Consider the following 23203-nt stretch of genomic DNA (forward strand, 5'->3'; position numbering starts at 1 on the left):
AATATATGAAAAAGTATGTAACATCCTTAGCAATCAGGGAAATGCAAACCAAAACTAGACTGAGATTTCATCTCACTCCATTAGAATGGTAATCATTAAGAATACAAACAATAATAATAACTGGCAAGGACGTGGGGACAAAGCTTTATTTACACATTGTTGGTGAAACTGAAAATTAGTACAACCACTTTGGAAAGCAGTATGGAGATTCTTCAAAAACCTAGGAATGGAACTACCATATGGCCCAGCTATCCCATTTATTTGAATTTATACAAAAGAACTAAAATCAGCATACTATAGTGACACAGGCATACCAATGTTTATAGCAGTGCAATTCACAATAGCTAAATTATGGAACCAGCCCTAGGTATCTGTCAGCAGATGAATAGATAAAGAAAATATGGTGCCTCTACATGATGGAGTTTTACTCAGTCATAAAAAAAGAATGAAATTATGTCATTTGCTGGTATATGGATGGAACTGGAGAACATAATGATAAGCAAGATAAGCCAGACTTAGAAAGTCAAGGGTTGAATGTTTTCTATGATTTCTTTCATATGTGGAAGTTAGAGAAAAAAAAGGAATCTCACAAAAATAATAAGGAGACCAACGGGGATCAAGATGGAGAGAAGAGGAGAGAGTATGGGAATTACAGGGGAATGAAATTAACCAAATCATGCTATGTCCATGTATGAATATACCTCAGTGGATCCAGCTTTTATATTTAACTATAATGTACTAATTAAAATAATAATGATGAAAAAAGTAAATAATAATAATAATAATAATAATAATAATGATAATAGAAAGGAGATCAGTAGATTACAGCAAGCAGATCAGGAGGAGACATAAGGGAAGAGGGGAGGGAAAGCAAAGTACTAAGGAATGAGATCTATCAAATTATGTTATATGCATATATAAATATGGCATAATAAATCTCACTATTACATATAATTGTAATGCATCAATATAGAAAAACTAAACTGATCATAGCTAAGGTATCAAAAAACCCTTTCAAGTTTATGACTCTAAAGTTAAGCAGTTGGACTTTAGTCTAATTCATTGAATTAATTTTTAACTAAGATCTGAAAAACAGTACTGAATAGAAACACCTCTTAGCTAATGGATATTTTTACTCTTTCTGAAAAATTATAGGACTTTCTCTTGCCATTTTGTCTAAACAAATTGCATTCATAGTCAATGAAACACTGAGTAGGTTTCTACTAGAACATATTGTTTATGCTGTGTCACTGAGCAAAAGCCTTCCATGTGATTGTTCTCTTGGCTGGTTTCATTTAAAGGCTACTTGTCATTTTCTCTCCTTTTATTAACTGGTAAAACATAATGTAGCATATTTTCATAGCTCAAAACATAAGGATATTCTCCAAGCAACAGACACATCAGAGCCAGTGAGAAGCTACCAGCCAATTTCTTCTTCCTTATTAAAACAATGAGTTCATGCACCAGTGAACTCATTGTTTTACCTGCTGCACTGGCTTCTTATTCTTAAGTAAGTCCACTCTGTCACACGACCTTTAACATCTTTCTCCCACTGCCACACATGGGTCCTTTCTGGTGCTAAGTCTGTGTGTAGCTACTACTTACACTATTACTGGCTTCTTCCCCCTAGATACTCTGCTATGTCATCAGACCTCATGAACACTTGGCACTGAAACTTATTCTGTTTCTATCAAAACCAACTTCAATTGTGTGTATGCAGACCAATGGTACAGAATAGAAGACACAGAAACAAACCCACATAAATACAGTTACCTCATACTAGACAAAGGCACCAAAAACATACTTTGGAAAAAAGATAGCATCTTCAACAAATGATGCTCTGAAAGCTGGAAATCCATATGCAGCAAAATGAAACTAAAATCCCGATCTCTCACTATGCACAAAACTCAACTCAAAATGGATCAAGGACCTAGGAATTAGACCAGAGACCCTGCACCTAATAGATGAAAAAGTAAGCCCAAATCTTCATCATGTCAGATTAAGCCCCAACTTCCTTAACAAGACTCCTAAAGTGCAAGAAATAAAATGAAGAATCAATAAATAGGATGGATTCAAACTAAAAAGCTTCTTCGCAGCAAACAAAACAAAACAAAACAAAAACAATCAATGAGGTGAAGAGAGAGCCTACAGAATGGGAGCAAATTTTTGCCACATGCACATCAGATAGAGCACTAATCTACAGGATATATAAAGAACTCAAAAACTTAACACCAAAAAAGCAAACAACCCAATCAATAAATGGGCTAAGGAGCTGAAGACACACTTCTCAGAAGAAGATAGACAATTGATTAAGGAATATATAAAAATAATGTTCAACATCTCTAGTAATTAGAGAAATGTAAATCAAAACTACTCTAAGATTTCATCTCACACCAATCAGAATGGCAGTTATCAAGAATACAAACAACAATAATTGTTGGCAAGGATATGGGGGGAAAGGCACACTCATACATTGCTGATGGGACTGAAAATTGGTTCAACCATTCTGGAAAGCAGTATGGAGATTCCTTAGAAAACTTGGAATGGAACCACCATTTGACCCAGCTCTCCCACTCCTCGTTCGATACCCAAAGGACTTAAAATCAGCATATTACAGTACTCTAGTACTATAGTAATGCATCAATGTTTATTGCAGCTCAATTCACAATAGCTAAACTGTGGAAGCAACCTAGGTGCCCTTCAATAGATAAATGGATAAAGAAACTGTGGTATATATACACAATGGAATATTACTCAGTATTAAAAGAGAATGAAATTATGGCATTTGCAGGTAAATGGATGGAGTTGGAGAATATCATGCTAAGCAAAGTAAGCCAATTCCCCAAAATCAAAAGCCAAATGTTCTCTCTGATAAGTGGATGCTGATCCATAATGGGTGTGTGTGTGTGGGGGGGGAGATGGGAAAAATGGAGGAACTTTGGGCAAAGGGGAGGGAGAAGAGGAGAAAGGGGCATGGGGGCCGGAAAGATGGTGGAATGAGATGGCCATCATTACTCTAGGTACATGTATGTATGACTGCACATATGGTGTGTTGCTACATCATGTACAACCAGAGAAATGAAAAGTGCTGTAATTGTGTATAATGATTCAAAATGCATTCTGCTGTCATAATACCTAATTAGAATAAGTAATTTTTTTAAAAAAATAGTCTGTTTGCTCTCATTGATGCAGACAATTCTACTTGATTCAAGACAAATCACTGCTGATACAATAAAATGAATTTCCTCTTTCTGGGCCAAAGGATTAAGGAAGACATCAGATTCTTCATTCTTGAATCCAGTAATTAAACCACTCATTTTCTCTTTGCTAAATTATCTTTTTTTTTTTTTTTGATCAGTGCTATCTGTCAAATTTTTAAATAACATTGCTGTTTATAGGCATGTCATGTGGGGACCAAAACACAAACATAGGCAGTGTTATGGGATGGAATTTGTTCAGATCAAGGGCTGCTATGGGGCCAGAGATTGAGGCACTACTCAGAGCAACCTTAGGTAAAGTCAACACAGGTTAGAACCGAGTGACTCCAAGCATCACTGAAGGAACAGAGGCTGGGCCATGCATGTTAGCTACCTTTAGTCCATGGAGAGTGACAGAAGGATAAGGGTTAGGGCTTAAGGCAGGACAAAGACCACTGCTCTTAAGTTATAGTCAGAGCTCAGCTATTTCTTTGTATTGCATTTTTTAGGAAAGGATTTCCTACCAGCCAGAAGTGTTCAAAGGGAAGCTGACTGTCCATCTGACTGTGTTGTGGAAGAGGGAGATTAGAATGAACGAACTTCACCTTGGCTGTCAATGCCAATATTCTAATATTTAGCAAGTTTTGCTGGTTTTCTTTGAAACTCTTTCATTTTCTGCCTGTTTTTTTAAAAAGGGAATGGGATAAACACGCCTTTCTTATCAAACTCTTTGTGTCCACTAGATGACTGCAGCAGAGATTGTTATTGGTTCAACAAAATCTATTTTATCTTCCTCTTTAGGTATAGAGCAAGATGTACTTCCCAGACTCCTTTGCAAGTAGGTATACCACATGACCAAATTCTAGCCAATTAAATGTGAAAAAAGATGGTCACTACTTCCAGGTCCTGCATGCTCCTTTCTCCAATGAGTTGACTGGAACGTTCACCCCAGACTAAGGGCCACACACAACAGGTGGAGCAAACTTTCTGTCCATTTCTCCCCTCCCCCAAACTAAAGTGTCCTTCCCAGGTGGAACAATTGACTCACTGTTAAGTGAGCAACTGTAAGCTTCCACTGTGTTTAAATCATTATGCATTTTGGGGTCAATGTATTAAGGCAGCCTGGTCATATTAATGTATTTAGAAACTCATATAACATTCCAGAGGTATTCTTATTTCTTCAATTAGAACCTATATATAACTTGTATTTAAAACATTACCATGTTTGCTTTTTCCTTACAATACCATATTCATTAAAATCTATTTGAAGATATTTAAACATTTTTAAATTAATTAGCCCATTTAAGGTGACAAATTGGATGCATTTACCCAGATTTCTCAATACACACTATTTAAATTTTCTTCATTTCTGATAACTCTTCAGGTTTTCTCATGTGGTTACTTTCACATGGAGTGCATTCTGCATTGTGGAAGAGCTTGTACTCAGAATTATGTCAATATGGACTTTTTAACCATTTCTCTGTAAAACACAGAAACCTTCTCTAGACATTTTCACAAGACTTAAATGATAAAATTATTTGATAGTTGGATAATATCAATGATGGATCACAATAGGATAATACAAAACAGATCTATAAATAGACCAATAAAATAATGAGGTTTCAAAATGACCCCCACTATTGTGTTTAACTATAATGTGTGCATGTGTGTGCGAGTGCATACACATACACACACATAGAGTTATAAATAAAATAAAACTAATCCAGAACTACACATCCAAATAAGCATTATCTCCTACAAAATGGTCATTTTGGAAGTCTTATAATAAAAACAATTTTTTGGATTCTTCTTTTGAGGAAATTCAGTATTTTATATTTATACTTAGCATCTCTCTCTCTCTCTCTCTCTCTCTCTCTCTCTCACACACACACACACACACACACACACAATTTCCAAATAATATTACCCAGCATGACCAGTGAACCATCATATTCATGAGAAACATATACTTTAATTATTTTTTTTCCTAAAAATCAGTTTGGTATGAATTCACTGAAAGTGAGAAAATAAAGTCAAACATTTTATTTTCCTTTTCAAGGCCCTTTTTTTCCCTTGAGAATTCAATGCCATGCTTCATATTTTCAGAGATCATCATCATTCTTCCCAAGAACACTCTGTTACTATTTAATTATAGAACTTCTGTAATTACTGGAAACACAGACCCACAAATCAATTCATCATACATGTTCGGTTAAAGGAAAATAAAAATACAAAAACATCTATATGTCTCACCTCCCATCAAACCTGTGCTTCAGGAAATCAAAGAGGGCTTTCTGCATCATGTCTGTTACCTTTGCAGAGGTGAGAAAAAAAGAATGAGGCAAACACACGCAGAGAGAGAGGTCAAAAGTGAGAGAGGTGGAAGGGAGGGCACTATGACCCAGCAGAGACCTTATCACAGCCTAAGGGAGGTTCCCAGGGAAGGTGCCTTCCATGCATCAGGAAGTGCAGTTGCCAATTTCCCCCTTGGTCCTCCTCCAGAGTGCTGAGGAATCAACCAGCAGTGGTCATCAGACCCAAGGCAAACCTTCTTCCCCTTTCCCTTATTAGCGGGTAGAACTGCTGCCAGGAGACAGCAGGCTGGCTTTGGTCTGGGGTGCTGGCCACCCTGGGGGCGCCTGAGTTGTGCTTGCCTAAGGCAGGGCCTGGGCCCAGCTGTCCTGCTAGTCTGTGCAGTTGCTGCAAGTTCTCCATCACCAGGGCAGACCTTTGTTCTGTTCATCACTCTGACATTTCTAACCCAGAGGAAGGCAGAGAGATGGAATTCTTAGATCTGCTTCAAGAGATTAATTAATTTATTCAACCAATGTGCAGTAAGTGCCTACTATGTGAAGACATTGTCCTAGGTTAGTGGAAACGGTGTCTTGCGGGTTGCCTACCTTCAGATTCAAATGGCACATCACATCTATTTTGTACCTGTACTAACTCAAAGCCCAGAAAGCAACATCTGAAATGTCATGTATTTAAATCTCTACTCTGTCTTGTTACATAGTACTGTTTAATTCATCTCTAGGGTTCAGTTATGTTTTATTTTATTTTTTCTATATCTGTCCTTAAAAACAAATAAGCCTAAAAAACATTCGGTAGAATAAGCCATAGTGTTATTTACCCAGTAGGGTGAAATTGGTTGGTGCTTTCAGTGTTTGGGTTTTCTGGAAGACTGCTTATCTATTCCCTTGTGCGGATCATTCTCTATTGTTTCTAATAATAATGGGAATGATTGAGACAAATACAGTCCTTTTCTTTGAATTTAATGCAGAGCAAATCTTTTACCAGAACTTCCCATTGTAAATGATTTGAGGGAGACTATTTCTAAACAATGTAATGCATAAAGATGAGACGTGTGCAAGAGAGGAGAGAAAGGACAAAGGGTCACAGAAGCCCCACGTAGTGCCACCCGCCTTCACATCCTGAGAGCTGGCTTCCATTAGTTCTTACATAATGAGACCCTGGAGGAGCAAGTGCACAAAGGACCGTGTCCTGGGTTCTCAGTCAAGAACTGAAGAGTAACAGATGATATTTGTACCTCATAACCTTTCAGTGACGGCCCCACTAACACCACCGGACGCATTGATGGCACAACATCGTAAGGAGGAATGTGCTCCGTCTGAAAGAGATGATTCAACATGCGTGACAAGGTGAGGCCGAGCACGCCTCCTCCACAGCCACAACATTCACAGTTCTTGGGTTGAGCCATTAATGATAACCAAAGGTCCCCACCGGGGAGGCTCAGCCCTTACTTTATAGCTATGTGGGTTACTGAGATGGAGATTGCAGGCATGTAGGTACAGGAGCCTTAACAGTAAGTTTAAAAAGGAAATACAACTTACCACTTTTTGCTTCTGTTTTGCTAAAAGACAACAATGAGAGCCATATCAAAATACGTAATCTCTGTAAATGATAGTACATGAGTTAACAGAGGGATGAATGTACCGTTTGGTCCTTAGCCATCCTTATTGCTTCCCTATCACCCCTCTGGGGAGCTCTGCTCCTTTATTTCATTCTGGACATGTCACTTTTGAAGACACCTGAGAAACAGGTAACTCTCCCGGTATAAGTGACCTTGTATCCTGATTTTGAGTTGGTGGAGTGGCGGAAGGTTTTGGCTCCCCATTAACCTCTAGGTTGTTCCAGAGCCAAACACAGCACACAGTTTGGCTGAGAACAGCTGGTCAAATAAAACTTGACACATAGAAGCAATAATGAGCAAAAATGACCATCACCTCAATCTTTTGTGTTTGTAACTTTGGTGAACCATGAGATAATTCTTCAAAATTTTTTTTTGTCCATTTTTCTGGAACACTGATACTTTCTTTCTACCATGTTGTTTTTAAACTTCAAATCCACTTGTAACAGTGAAAAACTGTCATGCCCTTCAAAGCCCAGCAAATGGGCAAGCGAAAGGACCAGGCAGGCCCTGTTACTCTGGGGATAACCTGACATGTAGTTGGGTTCACAGTCCTAGAGATCAGGAAGGATTCATATGAACAAGGACCAGAGCCCCAGAATTGCTTCAGAACCAATCCAGTTTTGACACGTATCAATACACCCTTGGACCTACCATTCTGAAATGGTACTGGCAGATGCCTTAATGCAGTGTCAATTCTGGGCCAGAATGACATTAGCCTACAGGAATCAGAGGATGTGATGGAAGAAAAATTCCTGGGTGGTTATTTCCATAATTCCCCAAAGCAAAAGGAATTCCCGATTGAGCTGCCACTGTCCTTTCATTAATATTAGTTCCAGGGCTCAACTCTCTCCTGTTTAAATAGGCAAAAGGGGTCATCGGGGTCCTACTTCATTCTCTGCTTTAACCCTCCCAATCTCCAGCTGTACCAATACATCCTAAAGTTTCACATGGAGACTGATCACAGCATTTCCTTGAGTGTCCAACTTGTTAACTTTTCTGTTGGCCCTTAGCATCTTAAATTCTGTTGGGTTCTTGAGTAGAGTAATGAACTTGTTGTAAATTGGTTTACATAATGAATAATTATTACCTCTGGTGGTGGGGCAAATAAGAGTTTTTGAAATTATATTTTAATGATCTAAATTTTTAGGTCATTAGTATTCTTTAAACATATCACCATAGAAAACAACTGAGCAATGAAATATTATATAAAAGACCCTGAAAACCAAGCCTTTAACTGATTTCAAATTTAATAAAAATGCTTGCATGTGTATTCCAATATTTAAAAAGGAATGTATTCCATTAAAATAATTTAACTAAACCCCTCACCTGTTGATGTGGGAGTTGCTCGAAATGTCCCTGATACCATTTCTCCAAGACTTGATGAGGAATTTCCACTTGATTTCCTATGATAGAGAAAGAAACTCCTCAGACTCTTGGAAAATAGAACTTGAGAGTATTAAAAAAAAAATCTTGGCCTTAATTAATTATACTAAATAATTCAAAGCACACCAAATCCTGCTAGAAAGCAACTTCAAGAATCTGTTCAAATGTTTTCTTTGACCTCATTTCTCAGAGGAAGAGGAGAACTAACAGTGGCCTGGAAATACTTTGCAAAAGTTATTGAATGCAGAAATTAGGCAAAAGAATCCCTGGCTGGAATGTCCTAGTGAACTGCTTTGCTCACCCCACACTAGTCACCAGGTACCAGTCAGATGTCAACACAGCTCAAAACAAGCAGGAAGACCTAGAGCAACAATTTCTTCTTAAAAGTGATCATGGAGCTATGCATGGTGGCACACGCCTGTATTCCCAGAAGCTTGGAGGCTGAGGCTGGAGGATGGCAATGTCAAAGCCAGCCTCAGCAAAGGCAAAGCACTAAGCAACTCAGTGAGACCCTGTCTCTAAATAAAATACACAATAGTGCTGGGGATGTAGCTCAGTGGTCAAGTGGCCCTGAGTTCATCCCCTGGCATCCCCCCACCAATAAAAAAAACAATTATGGGGGTTCAGAGTTAACAACTCACTATAAGGAGTTCTTGTTATCTGTGTCCTGATAACAATAGTGTCCTGTTGGGTGCTTTGGAAAATTTCCTGAACCTGCAGAGGCCTGGGGAGCTGAGCTTCTTCCTTCTCTGATGTTCTTGCCTTTCAATACTCTTGAGTATGACCCCGAAGGTCTCCCATTTGATTCTTCATTCTGTCCTTGTCACTCACTAGTTGTGGGACCTTGGCACATACAGCATGTCTTTGAGCCTTAGTTTTCCCATCTACAGATGCAGGAGCTCCCTACTCCTCACAAGGGGATATAAAGGTAAAACAGGATACTGAGTGTGAGCTCATGGCTTTATTATGGCTCCTGCCACAAAGTGATCTTTTAGTTCAAAAATCCACAATGATATTATGGATTAATAATAAGTTACAACAAAACTTTGAATGACGATAGTAACTCCTTTATTTATTTGACAAATACTAATTTTGTATCTGAAATCTAGAAGCTAGGGATACAACAGTGGCGGTGAGGGACAAATTTTTTTCTCTTTGTGCATCACTGCATAGTGGGAGATGTCAGTACTACACAAAATAAATAGGTAAATATAAGACAATTCTGAGAGTAATAAGTGAAAGAGAAAAAATTAAGTCTGGGAAAGGATTAGAAGCATGGGGAAGGGGTGGGTATAGTTTTAAATATGGTGGACAGGAAAGGGGTCATTGCAGAGGTGATATTTAACAAAGATTTGAAGAACATGAAGGAGCGATCTGATGAAAATGTGAAGGAAAGGGTTCCAATGAGAGAGAACAGCAAGTGCAAAGGTCCTGAGACAGAACCATGCATTCCTGGGTGAATTTAAGGAGGAACATGGGAAGCAAAATAACTAGAGAAGAGTGGGCAAGAGGATTCACAGTAGTAGTTTAGGCATGTTATACACTTAAAAGATTATGATTAAAAGTGGAGTTAACTGTACTTGTATGATGTATTACCATTGAAAATTATTCCCATTAGGACAAAAGCAAAAGAGACCCCAAAAACCAGGAGAGTTTTTAAAATAACAAAAGATTCAATGGAAAATGGAGGTTAAGGGTCAAAAGAAAAAACAACTACTTCTATTTCAGGGCTTCCAAAGAGTTATAATACATCAATGCTTTAGTTCAAGCTGGAACACATTCATGCAGGAGTGGGAGTAGGATTTTTCTTCTCTCAAACTGTGCTTGTATTCCTGGGACCTGTAGCCACCTGCCCTCTGAGGCCTACGTATTTGCTTCATTAGTTCACGAGAGGCTGATTCATCTGAGCGAGACAGGGTCTTGGCGCCAATACCAGGAGATGGCTGATGCTTACAGAAAGCTCAGTTGGAGAGGGAGCTACTGGTACTGTCCATGCACCATCACATTCGGCATCCACTTAAGAAAGAGTCTTTGAAAGTGAACCAAGAAAAGCCACAATGCCAAGTCAGGTCAGCTCGCACTTGTTCTGAGGAATGATTGCCCACTCTGACTCTCACAGAGGAGAGTTTTGAGTTCTGAGGAGGGTTTGCTGAAAGCCGCAGAAAACCATCTCCACTGTGGCATTTGTGTGGATTGCAGGGGTGCTGGGCTCCAGCATATGCAAGGGGTCCTGGGAAATCTGAAACCTTTTCAACTTCAGAAATACCCCATGCAGACAAGTATCTTTTAAAGCATATATTTTTAACTTAATAAACAAGCAAATCTAAAAAAAAATCATCTAATTTTCCTACAAGAAAGAAAGAAAAAGAAAGAGCAAGCTAGTTTACAGACAAGATGGGACCTTACCCTCCGTGAAAACGTCCTCGTTTCTGTTCTTGCTGAATCCGTATGTTCTCCAATCTGAGTGGACTTGGGATGAAGCCAATCTCACAGCCCTCTTTCACCAGCCTTCCTATCCACCAATCATTGTTGTATTTCTGGAATGCAGAAGGAAAACTGCTATCAATAGTAATTCACTTATCTTCACATTCCAGGAATTAATTTCAGGGGACCAGAAAAACAAAACACTATTCATATGATATATTTTATTGTATCTCTGACATACAAATACTATTTATATCACACTATACTATTTACATTACAGTAAATATTTTAGGTTCATAGACTAAAGCAGGGTGCTGCAGATTTAATTCTGCAAAGACCCAGATAGTAAATATTTTAGGCTTTGCAGGCCGTATGGTCTCTGCCATAACTACTTGAATCTGCTGTCCTAGTGTGCAGTTTTTATTACTGTAGCAGACACAGACAAACATAAACAAGACAGCATGGTTGTGTTTTGAAACTTTTCTTTTCAAGTAAGGCAGTGGGCCAGCCTCAACCTGTGGGCTATAGTCTGCCAAACCTTACCAAAGCCAAGTCCTACCCTTTGGATTCCTTTGTTCCTTTGTCAAGAAGCCCTAGCTTGGATATTAACCCCTGGTCAGAAAAGTAACTGGCAAAGATTTTCTCCCATTCTATAGGCTTTCTCTTCACACTCATAATTGTCTCCTTCGCTGTGCAGAAGCTTTTTAATTTGATGCCATCCCACTTATTGATTCTTGGTTTTATTTCTTGAGCTTAATAAGGCACCTGCCTTATTAAGGAAGTCAGTCTGTGCCAATATGTCAGAGTGCTGACACTATGTTTTCTTCTACCTGTTTCAGTGTTTTTGGTCTAATTCCTAAGTCTTTGCTCTACTTTGAGTTGATTTTTGTGCAGGGTGAGAGATAAGGATCTAGTTTCATTCTTCTACATATGGATATCCAATTTTCCAAGCACCATTTATTAAAGACTATCTTTTCTCCAACATATGTTTTTGTCAAGGATTGAATGACTGTAACTATGTGAATTTGTCTCTGTGTCTTCTATCCTGTTCCTTTGGTCTTCATGTCTGTTTTAAGGCCATGACCATGCAGTTTTTATTACTATAGCTCTGTAGTTAATTTGAAGTCAGGTATTCTGATGCCTCTAGCACAGCTTAAATAGCTTTGGCTATTCTGAGTTTCTTATTTCTCCATATGGATTTTAGGGCTGCTTTTCATTAGAATTAAAAAATCTTAATATCACCAAAACCAATAATCCAGTCAATAAATGGGCAAATGAACTGAACAGACATTTCTCCAAAGAAGAAATACAAACAACCAACAAATACATGAAAAAAAAAGTTCAGTTTCCTTAGGAATCAGAGAAAGGCAAATCAAAACAACACTGAGATTTCATCTCTTTATAGTTAGAAAGGCAATCATCAAGAAAATAAATAATAATAATTGCTGGAATGGATATGGGGGTAAAGGTACACCTATATATCTTTGGTGGGACTGAAAATCAGTACAACCACTTTGAAAAGCAGTATGGAGAGTCCTCAAAAGACTGGAATGGAACCACCAGGTGACCCAGTCATCCCATTCCTTGGAATTTATCCAAAACATCTAAAAATGGTGGCACATGCCTACTAATATAAGCAGCACAATTCACAAGAGCCAAGGTAGGGAACCAGCCTAGGTATCTGTCAGTAGACGAATGGGTGAAGAAAATGCGGTATATCTACATTATAGGGTTTTACTCCATCATTTAAAAAAGAATGAAATTATGTCATTTGCTGGTAAATGGCTGGAACTGGAGAACATTATGCTAAGTGAAATAAGTCAGTCTCCTGAAGTCAAGTCAAATGTTTTCCTTCATGTATGGAAGCTAGAGAGAGGAGAGTGGGAAGGGGAATATTTTTTTTCAAAAAGGGGGGTGTCTCACAAAAATAGATGGGTGTCCAATAGAGCAGAGAGAGGAGATGGAGAAGGAGGGAAGGGCATGGGGGTTTGTTGGGGAATGAAATCTATCAACTATGCTATGTGCATGTACGAATTTACCACAATGAACTATATATATGTATACATACAGATGTGCGCATATGCATACATATGTATACACCCATATATAATTCACTGGTTAAAATAAAAATAATAGATGGGCAATCCAGAGCAGAGCCAGTGGATATAGGGAGGGTAAGGGAAGTTACTGAGGAATGAGATTGATCAAATTACATCATGTACAAGTACAGATATAACATAATATACCCCATTCTTATGTATAGTTACAATGCACCAATTAAAAAAAATCAAAAAGAAGCCCTAGTCAGTTCTTCTGGAATACATTTTATCAGGCAAAATATGAATCCATGTAAATGGAACTATAGAAGCCAAGATAGGTATGTCTCAGATGAAATACGTCCAATACTATGTTATTTCTAACAGCTATCAGGTAAAAATTTCATGATACTATATGTAGTCTACTCTATTTCAAATACAGCTTTCAGATTAGGGTCCATCTTATTATATGAAGAAAAAGAAGTCTACTCTCATAAAGTCTGAGCCTATTTTAGATCTGTAGGAAGAATTTTGGGGAATAATCTTCAAATAGCCTGAAGCCAACAAGCAAGAACTCCAAAATTTCCACTCAAATAGGCTTCATGACATGTAAACTTGAGACACAAGTCCACACAAAGGTTTCAACCAATATGGGGCATGACACAGTCAACGGGGCCTTATTTGATGTGTCAGCAAAACTGCGTTTGTAATTATTGATTTGCTGAATCCTAAGGCAGGAAGCAATTTAGTCCAAGCCACCAGCCTCAAGGGAAGGTTTCGACTAGGTCATTTTTAGAAAAAAGGTATCAATTCTATTATTTAAACCCTCTAGAGATGAATATTCCCCAAACTTCCTTCATTATCTTTACCAGTGTTGAAAATGTGTGTGTGTGTGTGTGTGTGTGTGCACGCGCGCGCTTGCTATGTGTGCTGCGTGTATTTCAAAAGGCAATAACTACATGTAGGATGATTTGCTTAGCTTAGACAAATGCAGAATTTACATGTCTATGATACTGATACATTTGAAGGAAGCACGGATGGTTTCCTTGGATCTTTACAGCATGAAATTCTGAGGAACTTTGAGTAATTCTGAGTAACCATCTCACACGCAAAAGAAAATGACAGGGTAGGAGTTGGCCTTTTATTATGCACACAGCTCCTGTATGAGGCACGTAAGGCATGAAGTATGAGCCTGCACTGAAAGAAACGTGAGCTGACCCGATAGAAAAACCTTAACAATGAGGTCTTGGTTTTCCTCACTTTCCGGTCTTTTATTTCAGGATAACAGGCCTGAAATAACAAGCCTGTTTATTTTGTAGTTAAGAAAAGGCAAGTGGACCCTTTTAGAATCTTTGGTGTATAGGTCTGGAATTTAAATTTTACTGTGGTAGGGACAAAACAGAGCATGAGTCATCGTTTCCTAGGGCTTAAGTTATTTCCTGAAATTAAGTTAGCCCACTGGAATACTAATTTGTTAAATAGTACCCAAGCGATCTTAAAGGACTTCCAAAAATGTTTAATCAAACTCCCCAAAATGTAGGAAACAGCTTAGGCTGAGGCAGAGTCTGACTCAGCGAGGGGGCAAGTTCTGTGAGCTAGTCAGTAGTTAAGTCACGATGTGAATCCAAGAGCTTAATTCACTCATCATTTGGCTTTGGGGGGCAACATAACTGTCGCTTTTCTCTGCATGCAAGCCTCTTCATGACTGAGAAAGTACTTAGACGGGTGCCTAAGAGATTGGCTGTCTAGGTGACAGATGAGACAAAAGTTATGACTCGATGACAGAAATGTGTGTGTTTGTGTTGTTGATATTCCTGGAGCTAGTGCCAGCTTTCTGGAAAGGTCACCTTAGTGTTGTTCCAATCTTTTTCAACTTCATTCCCTAAAAGGATTAGGATATTCTCTTTCTAAGATTTTTTTTTTTAATCTGATTTTTCAAGAACTGAAAACAAGTGGCTCTGGTCTACATAGGATTACCAGGTCAATACCACACATCAAACTGCCAGAGAAAGTCCCTGATCGAAGGTATACAGACCCAAAAGCAACCAACAGGACAATAGAATATTGATATTAGAATATTGATCAAGAGGAGCATGAAGCCTCTAAACTCAAAGTAATGATAAGGAGATAGAAACATTAATTACCCTGATTTGATCAGTACATAGTATCAATGGATCACACTATACCTGATAAATATGTACAATTATGATCTTAATCTAACACTTCAAACAAATATTAAGAGATGGAAATGTTAACTTTCCTGATTTGATGGCCACATATCATATACATGTATCAAATGATTGCACTGTGCCCCATAAATATGGACAATTGAAATAATAATTAATAAAAAGAGAAATACTGATAGAATGTCGGAAAGCAATCAAGTACAGCAGTGTTAGAATATTTCTTTTTTTTAATTTTTAGTGGTCAATGGACCTTTATTTTATTTATTTATATGCAGTGCTGAGAATCAAACCCAGTGCCTCACACATGCTAGGCAGGTACTCTACCACTGAGCTACAATCACAGCCCCCTCAGAATATTTCTGTGAGTGTGTGTGTGTGTGTGTGTGTGTGTGTGTGTGTAATATGGGAGAACTTCCCTTATTTTTTAAAGTGTTGCTTCTCCTTAGAAACACTGGTAATTGGCAACTAATGAACACGGTTTGTTCTTTTTTTTTTTTTTTTTTGGTACTTGAGATTGAACTCAGGGGCACTTAACTACTGAGCCACATCCCCAGCCCTTTTCTGTATTTTATTTAGCGACAGGGTCTTATTGAGTTGCTCAGGGCCTCCCTAAATTGCTGAGGCTGGCTTTGAATTCAGGATCCTCCTGCTTCAGTCATGTGGGATTACAGGCATGCACCATTGTGCCCAGCAACCTTGATCATTTTTTTTATGGAAATGGTGAGATAAAATCAACTTAACCAATCTTATGCTGAGGTGCATGTTTCAGGTCAAGGGTCCTTGTCTTCTAGGTAAATGTGGGTATCCTCACCTTGTCCACCATGGAGAAAGTGGAAGTCATGAAGTTGATGTCCTTAGTCTCCCATTCCACAGGCTCTATGCCCATAGTCGTTTTTTTCCTGAATGTAACTTAACAAGTGCCCCTCTTTCAAGGTCTGTCCCTCCACTCTGGGTCTGAAGCCCACCTTTCTTGCCTACTCAAAAATTTTACCCCTTGGCCCATCTCTCCTATCCACATCTCCCCCTCAGTTGTTAATATCAACATATGTGGATGCTCCAGCAGCTCCCACTGTGAAATAAAACCTCCTTTGACCTGGACCCTCCAAAGTCTATGGGCTGGTCAGTGTCAACCCCCTTGCAAGCACTGTCCATACATGCTAACCCATTTCTTTATGCCCCCTTGTCTCCTCACTCCATTTTGTTTAGCTTCTATCTCCACAATTCCACAAACAATGGTCCCATTGACCTCTATGCTGCTGAACTAGACTTACAGAATGCAGAGTTTCAAAGACAATGATTTTCAAAAAGGATTATATGTTTGCACATCTCATTTTTGACTGGGGGCCGGGTAAGGGCAGGTGGACTTGGTTATGTTAAATGATGTGTTTATGTTTATCACATTCTTTGGGACCTCCATTCTCAGGTTTCACTTCATTGTTCTTCCTTCATGCTCACTTTTCTTTAAGATTCTATTTTTCACCTCCAGCAGAGCTAGTGGAGATTATCGAGTGGAAACACCCTCCAATGGATGCCCCTCCCCATTGGTAAACTCTGTACAGAAGAAGGAAGTTCAAAGAAGATAAGGCTTTCCACCAGACTCAGCCCAAGTCCTGTGTCCATCCACCAGATGTTGTCTCCTCCCTTCTTCTCTAGTCCCTCTCTTAGTCATCCCTTTCCCTTCCAATTTATTTTACAGGGTTAAACACCTCAGCATGGAAAAACAAACAAATCTTCCTCATCCCGAAAAGCAAAACATGTACAACAAATTTTTAAAAGGCTTCCGCAGCCCTATGCTATCTCCCCCTAGCTAAAAACCATTTTTCTTTCAACCCAAAGCATTTAGGGAAAAAAACACAATTGCAATTTCTATTATCTGGCCTCCACATGATGTGGGTAAGGACTTTTCAAGCATCTTTACAGGAAGTTTCACAACACCCCAGATCCAGTGCATCTAAGAGCAAATTCATAACCATGTTCACCCTTGCAACAAATCTGCTCCTCTCTCCATCTTCTCTGCTTTGACAGCTGATACTAGAGGCTAATGCCATCTTATATCCTTCCAAGCAAGCCAGAAAAACTGGTCTTCATCCCTCATTTCTCTCTCCCTTATTCTTCACCATGTGCAATCTCCATACTCTATTTGCCCCTTAGCTCTCTCTCTCCAAGCCACTCCCTTTCTCCCTCTTTTCTGCTACCACTACTGTCCAGCCTCCAGCATGTCTTGGCAGGCCTATGCTCTGCTCCCTTGCCCACTGGTGTTACTCTACTTTCAAGATTAGTTATATCTGTCCTTTATTTCCAGTTTCTCTTTAGCCTGCTATGTGGTAATAAAGACCAATCTTCTCACCATGGCCCAAAAGATCCTTTTTAAAAATCTGGCCCTTGCCTCTCTGATCCAGACCTTGCTCTGGTATCACTTCTACCACTGCCCTCCAACCATACTTCCACCAAGTGCCCAGCCCTGTCCCAGCCTGGACTACCTCAAGTTTCACCACTTCTGTAGAGCTTTATGATCCCCTGATCTTCTTCCTCCCCTACGAGATGGTCCTTCCACCACTTCCTGTGGGCTTCCACAACATCAATCAATTTTTTTTATAATAGAACTTGTCATACCATGCAGAAACTATGAATACTTGTCTGTCCCTCCCTCCAGACTGAAAGTTCTCTGTCCATGGGGATGGTGATCCTTACACTTGATTCCCCAATGCCTAGTACAATGTCTGACATGAAGTAGAATTTCAACATACCTGGTTTGAGTAAATAAAAAAATTTGATGTCACTATTCTGCCTTTCTAGATTTGAGGCCTGAAGTCTTCCTTGTATTATTCAATCCCTTAAATGCTGTTTCCTAGCATCCTCTGCTATTTTTTTTTAGCTCTATCATTATCTTCTAATGATGACATACTCTGGTGTTAATTCCAAAATCAGTTCATAGGACTATTACCCAGTGTCTATAAATTATAGCATCCCTTATGAATAGTCCCATCTAGGTAGGTGCCGTGATACCAAACTTATGATTCCCTAAGCTGGATCCATAGATCAATGGCTCTATAGCCACACAGACTGATTAAAAGATGGGTTGGGAAGTAGCTCAATGGTGTAGTGCTTGCTCAGTATGCATAAGGTCCTGGATTTGATTCCCTAAATCGTTTTGTTTTTTTTTAAAGGTAACCAGAGAACCTAAGGTCTGTCCTAGATCCGTCCTATGATTTCAAGGATGGACCAAGATCCAATGTTGTAGTACATGACAACATCAGCAATGAGCACATGCTCCTGCCTCTCACTGAGACTGAATGCATGTAGAGGGCCCAGAGAATTGAATGAGGCACCTCACTAGCAGCTCCTCAATTCTCCTCATTGGTGAGTTTAGCTCAGAGTTGATTTCCAGCTTTGGTTTTATGGCAGGTGAAGAGATGCAGTGTGTCCTACATTTACCTCTTTAATGTGTAGAAAGTCCTTGGCATCAAAGGAGATGGCTGTGCTTGGAACAGGCACATCCTCATCCAGAGCTCCACAATAGCTCACATTCGTCTTCACGGCAAAGGCTACAGGTTTGGACTAGAGACAGAACCGCAGAAGAAGGAGTGAGGGAGGGAGGAAGAGAGATGAGCAGTTTTCATATTGCAATGTATCATAAGATGATTGATGGTACCAGGCAGCAAGGGAAATCACTTTCCAGAGAGGGATTCTCTTAGGTTTTATATTCCCAGGTAATATCAAGAAATCTGCAGAGTTGACTCTGAAAATGATTCAGTCCTACCAGCCCCATCACTTTTCCTCTCCTGCAGTACGCTCCAACATCCCAAATAAAGAGCTGTCCCCTAAAGTATTAGGGAGGATGGACAGAGGTGGGGACAGTCCGCATTGTCCTCTAGTCATAAAAGTTATTTCTTTTAAACAGTAACAAACATCCTCCCACCTAAGGTTGCAGGAAATATGTTCTGGGTATTTTTTTAAAGGGTTGGGAAGTTGGTAAGGTAAGTATTTTTGAAATAACCTCATATCTGAAAACCAATAAGATCTCATGCAGGAGAATACCTTGTTTGACAGGGGGAAAAGGGGGCCAGTCTGGGTGAAACCCAACAGACAGGGCTCTTCATTCATTCCTTCCTAGCTTACAAAATCTGGTTCTCAAACTCTTCTTATACAAATCCTTAAAGCACTTGTTAATTAATCTGCCCCTTGAAGGGGCAGATCAAGACACCAGTCATAGCTAATGCTGCCGTCAATATCTGGGTGACCATAATAGCCACAAAACTGATTCCAAAAGAGAGTTTTAAAACAGGAAATTAGCCACATATGAGACACAAGGTTCCTGAAATTCTAGGCTGCTTTGTTACTAGTTCATTTATTTGCATAAGGAATATGGCTGGGGGTCAATGGTGGAGGCAGGACACAAGTTAGAGTCTCACTGATGTCCACAGGAACCTCACAGGAATTGCTGATAACAGAGCACAGATCTATAGATGTCAAAGCCAACAAAGACATCTCAGGCACCTGCATCATTTTCTTGTTGCTCTCTAAAAGATTTTATTGTAAAAATAGAAAAGGGAAAGAATTTATTTTATTTGGGCTTGAGTTTTTCTTTTTAAAATTAGAAAGGCTAAATCAACGAATCCTTGGAGTCTGTCATAGTGAGCAAAAGGAAAGGCTGGCCATGAGTTCTATTTTTTATGTTAGTACTGTAGATAAAAATTCATTTGACAAAAGGGTCAAAGGAACAAAGAAAAAAAATAGAATGGGAGATTGCTAGTGATTCTCCTGGTTCTAAAATTCAACCATGGAATCTATTCTGCGTTGTTTCCTATGGGTGTACCGGGAGAGGAGTATCTGAAGGTCTAATCTGGTACTGGTTTTCATCACACATCTTTGCTGCTTCTGTCTGAGTTGTTTGAAGTGTGAAACTTAGCCAGGTGTGGTGTTGCACACCTGTAGTCCCAGCTACTCAGAAGGATGAGGCAGGAGGATGGCTTGAGCCCAGGAGTTTGAGAACAGCCTGGGCAACATAATGAGACCCCATCTCAAAACAAACAAAACAAAAGGAAAGTTCTGGACTTCACACTGAACTTGAGATGGAAGATTGAAACCGAGAGCAAGAAGAGGAGAGAAACCAGTAGGGAATCCACAGAGCTACAGTACATGCGTGGCTTGCAATAAAGGCTATGTAACAGACAAGGGGAGGTGGTCAAGATGACGGGGCACAAGCTGGTACCTTAGGAGGCTCTCTGCCAACACTAGGCACAGCAGGCTTGATATTGCCACATTGCTAAGTTACAAGATGACAAAGAATTCACCATCAAACCAAACATAAAAGGATGAAGGGTCTCAGGAAATGGCCCTCTGGGAATGTTACTAATCTATCTTACAAGTGAATGGTCCAGGGAGGTTAACAATCTGGAGCTTTATCATAATGATCAGAAAATGATTATTCTAGAGTAACAATGTAAGGCAGGGAAAGGCAGCTGACAGCTGCTGAGCAACTGTCAGTTTTTGAACCAAAGAAGGGGAAGAAAGTCACCTTTGCTCTCTCAAGTTGGATAGCCGCTTGCTGTTCTCTCTCCTGTCGAATTGCTTCCCGATCCTCTTCCAAAGAGACATCGGAGTCAGACGGCCTGCTTGTGTAGGAATCCGCTGAACCCTGGAAAGAGAACACAGAAAGGTTTAAGTGAGGTGACGTGTAGCTTAACTGTCATAGGCAGAACAGTATCCTGGGGTGAGTTCCTTTCATTTGCATAGAATTCTGATGCACGCACTCTGAGCCTTATTGCAGATATAAATTTAGATGGCAGAATATAATTTATGCATCTGAGTTATTTGGAAGGTAGCAATGTTGTGAAGGAAAATATTTTGAATAGATTAAGTGCTGGGAAGTAAACTGCAAAGAAAACCGATGCGATGTTCAGCCTCAATTCTAGTTTAGTACTATCTTTATAGTAAGCCCATACTCATTTGTGGAACTGAGGTTTCTTTCATTCTCTCTTTTGCATATACTGAACATCTCAAGGAAAAAGAGGCTCAGTTATTATAGGAGCTAAATCCTACCTGTATCTTGGGTTACAGATCATCAATTTCCACACATCATAGCAGCATCCTATATTAGTAAAGTGATTTTTCCAGTTTCAAGGTCAACACCATTGAAATATTTCACTATTAAATTTTCAACCATTGTTCTACACCAGTCAGTATGTAGTTAAATGGACACCGAGAAGAAAAACATTTTGAGACAGAAACAGGGGTGTTCTCAGTTGAAGCCCATGCCCGAAAGGCCTATTTGATCAATACTAACATCTAGCCTGACTCATGTGGTCAGGGGGCTGGAGATGCTCATGCCATAAGGAGAGATGAATTCCAGAGCAGTAAGTTATCTGCCCCACCCCAAATAAACAAGCCTGGAGGCTTATCTTCTGGCAGCTCAAGGAACATAGTCACTCTTACAATTTCTTCAGCTGGCATTAGAAGTTGATATTTGCATAGATGATGACATTTATACAGCAGAGGTATTGGTAGGACTGCTGTACTTGGCACATTTCATAAATAGATCTATGTATTTATGATAAGCATAGATCTATCCACATATGGAAACTGCAAAAAAATTAAAATAAAAAAAAACATTTTAAGAAATAGTTGACTACAACTGGCCCTTTGAAAGTTTTTCTAAACTTGGAAGTGTTTATTGTGGGTCTTTGGGGGTAGCTTAGCAGTAGATCTCTTGTCCAGCATGCATAAGGCCCTGGGTTTGATCCCTAATACCATAGGAAAAAGAAAAAAGAAAAACATGAAAAAGAAAAAAACAATGTTTATTGTGAATTTGCTGCCTGTGGGGGCAGCTTTGTCTCTCAGTACAGAGCATCATTCCAGCTACAGTGGTCTTTCCTATAATAGAAAAACCCCAGTACAGATGTTCTGGCAGCCTAGAAGAATAACTCTCAGTTAAAGGTTTTATCAGTGTTCTCATGCAAGTCCCAGTTCTACACTGTGACTCTGGAACACACTTCTGAAAACTATGCAAACAGTCTTCTTCTCTATAGAAGAGGGACATTGATTGCCTACTTCACAGGATTAAATGGAATAAGATACAATGAGGCACTAATGTTTATTGAGTGCTCACTGCTGCATCCACATGGGGCTAGATGCTTTGCACACCTTATCACTCTGAATCCTTGTAGCAGTGAGGAAGCTGAGATGTCAACTTGATTAGTTCAACCATAAAGCCAGCAGCAGGTTCAAAGTCCATGCTAAGCAGGCACACAATAAATTATCTTTCTTATCTCCATGTCCTAATACCGACATTTCTACATCGACTTAAAAGAAGATCTAAGAAATTATATTCATTTTTCAACATGTACAATAGCCCATCTTGAAATGTAGCCATTCTTCTTAACTATATTTGCTGCATAGAAAGCATGCTGTACATTTTATAACTGCAATGTGTCCAAATTCATGTATGTAATTTAGCACTTTTGAAAGTGCCCTTGACAGAAGAAACACATTTGTTAATCAAATTACAATCAATACCTCTGTGCAAATGTACAGGAGGAAAAAAAAATCTGAACCTACCAAAGGGATAAATGTAGACTGATCCTTACAGATGCATTCATTAGCTAAAAGGATATCTACCTTGAGATCCATTAACACAGTGAGTTCTCTCAGAATATATATTTTGTCCAAAGTTATATACACCTGCATAAAATACAGGCTAAGAGAGAAAGGAAGTGAAATTTCTAAAATATGTATGGAAAGAATTTGGAGTCGGTCCTTGGCAATGCTTTGCCGGCAGTATGGTCCATGGAGCTGCCCATTCTAACGTGTTGGATCAGCTCCCCTGAGGACTCTGGACCACAAAATGATTACAGTGTGGAAGCCAGGAGGAAGGCACTTGCCTTGTGTGGGGAGAAGAATAGTGACTATAATTCACAAGAAAGCGGTCTGCCTGCTGGAGCAATGAGTCAAACAGCTATCAAACATACACAATCCAGCCTTGCTACCAGGAGATGGCTAATTTCCTGAAACTACCTTAATGACTTTCAATCCTGGCATTCAGTCATC

General features: G+C 39.3%; 1 protein-coding gene and 1 long non-coding RNA gene across 6 annotated transcripts in view; one reads left to right on the forward strand and one right to left on the reverse strand.

The window, feature by feature from the left end:
• LOC113182704 (uncharacterized) overlaps positions 1-23203 on the forward strand; it is a 140867-nt gene that overhangs the window by 75671 nt on the left and 41993 nt on the right. Inside the window, exons 4-5 of one of the 3 annotated variants that reach the window (XR_013344285.1) lie at positions 3999-4035; positions 6760-6856. The exons of 1 other annotated variant lie outside the window; for it this stretch is intronic. This is a non-coding gene — a long non-coding RNA (uncharacterized LOC113182704). The remainder of the gene's footprint in view (positions 1-3998; positions 4036-6759; positions 6857-23203) is intronic. One more of the 3 variants, XR_013344286.1, reaches the window with a different exon arrangement.
• Cacnb4 (calcium voltage-gated channel auxiliary subunit beta 4) overlaps positions 1-23203 on the reverse strand; it is a 241663-nt gene that overhangs the window by 23648 nt on the left and 194812 nt on the right. For all 3 annotated transcript variants that reach the window (XM_026388666.2, XM_026388641.2, XM_026388652.2), the window contains exons 3-9: positions 20676-20795; positions 18593-18715; positions 10918-11048; positions 8455-8531; positions 7049-7068; positions 6745-6825; positions 5451-5509 (exon numbers count right to left, since the gene is read on the reverse strand). In XM_026388666.2, coding sequence (XP_026244451.1) covers positions 5451-5509; positions 6745-6825; positions 7049-7068; positions 8455-8531; positions 10918-11048; positions 18593-18715; positions 20676-20795 — 611 coding nt within the window. The remainder of the gene's footprint in view (positions 1-5450; positions 5510-6744; positions 6826-7048; positions 7069-8454; positions 8532-10917; positions 11049-18592; positions 18716-20675; positions 20796-23203) is intronic.

Source organism: Urocitellus parryii, chromosome 1 (genome assembly GCF_045843805.1).
Source record: "Urocitellus parryii isolate mUroPar1 chromosome 1, mUroPar1.hap1, whole genome shotgun sequence".
NCBI classification, from domain to species: Eukaryota; Metazoa; Chordata; class Mammalia; order Rodentia; family Sciuridae; genus Urocitellus; species Urocitellus parryii.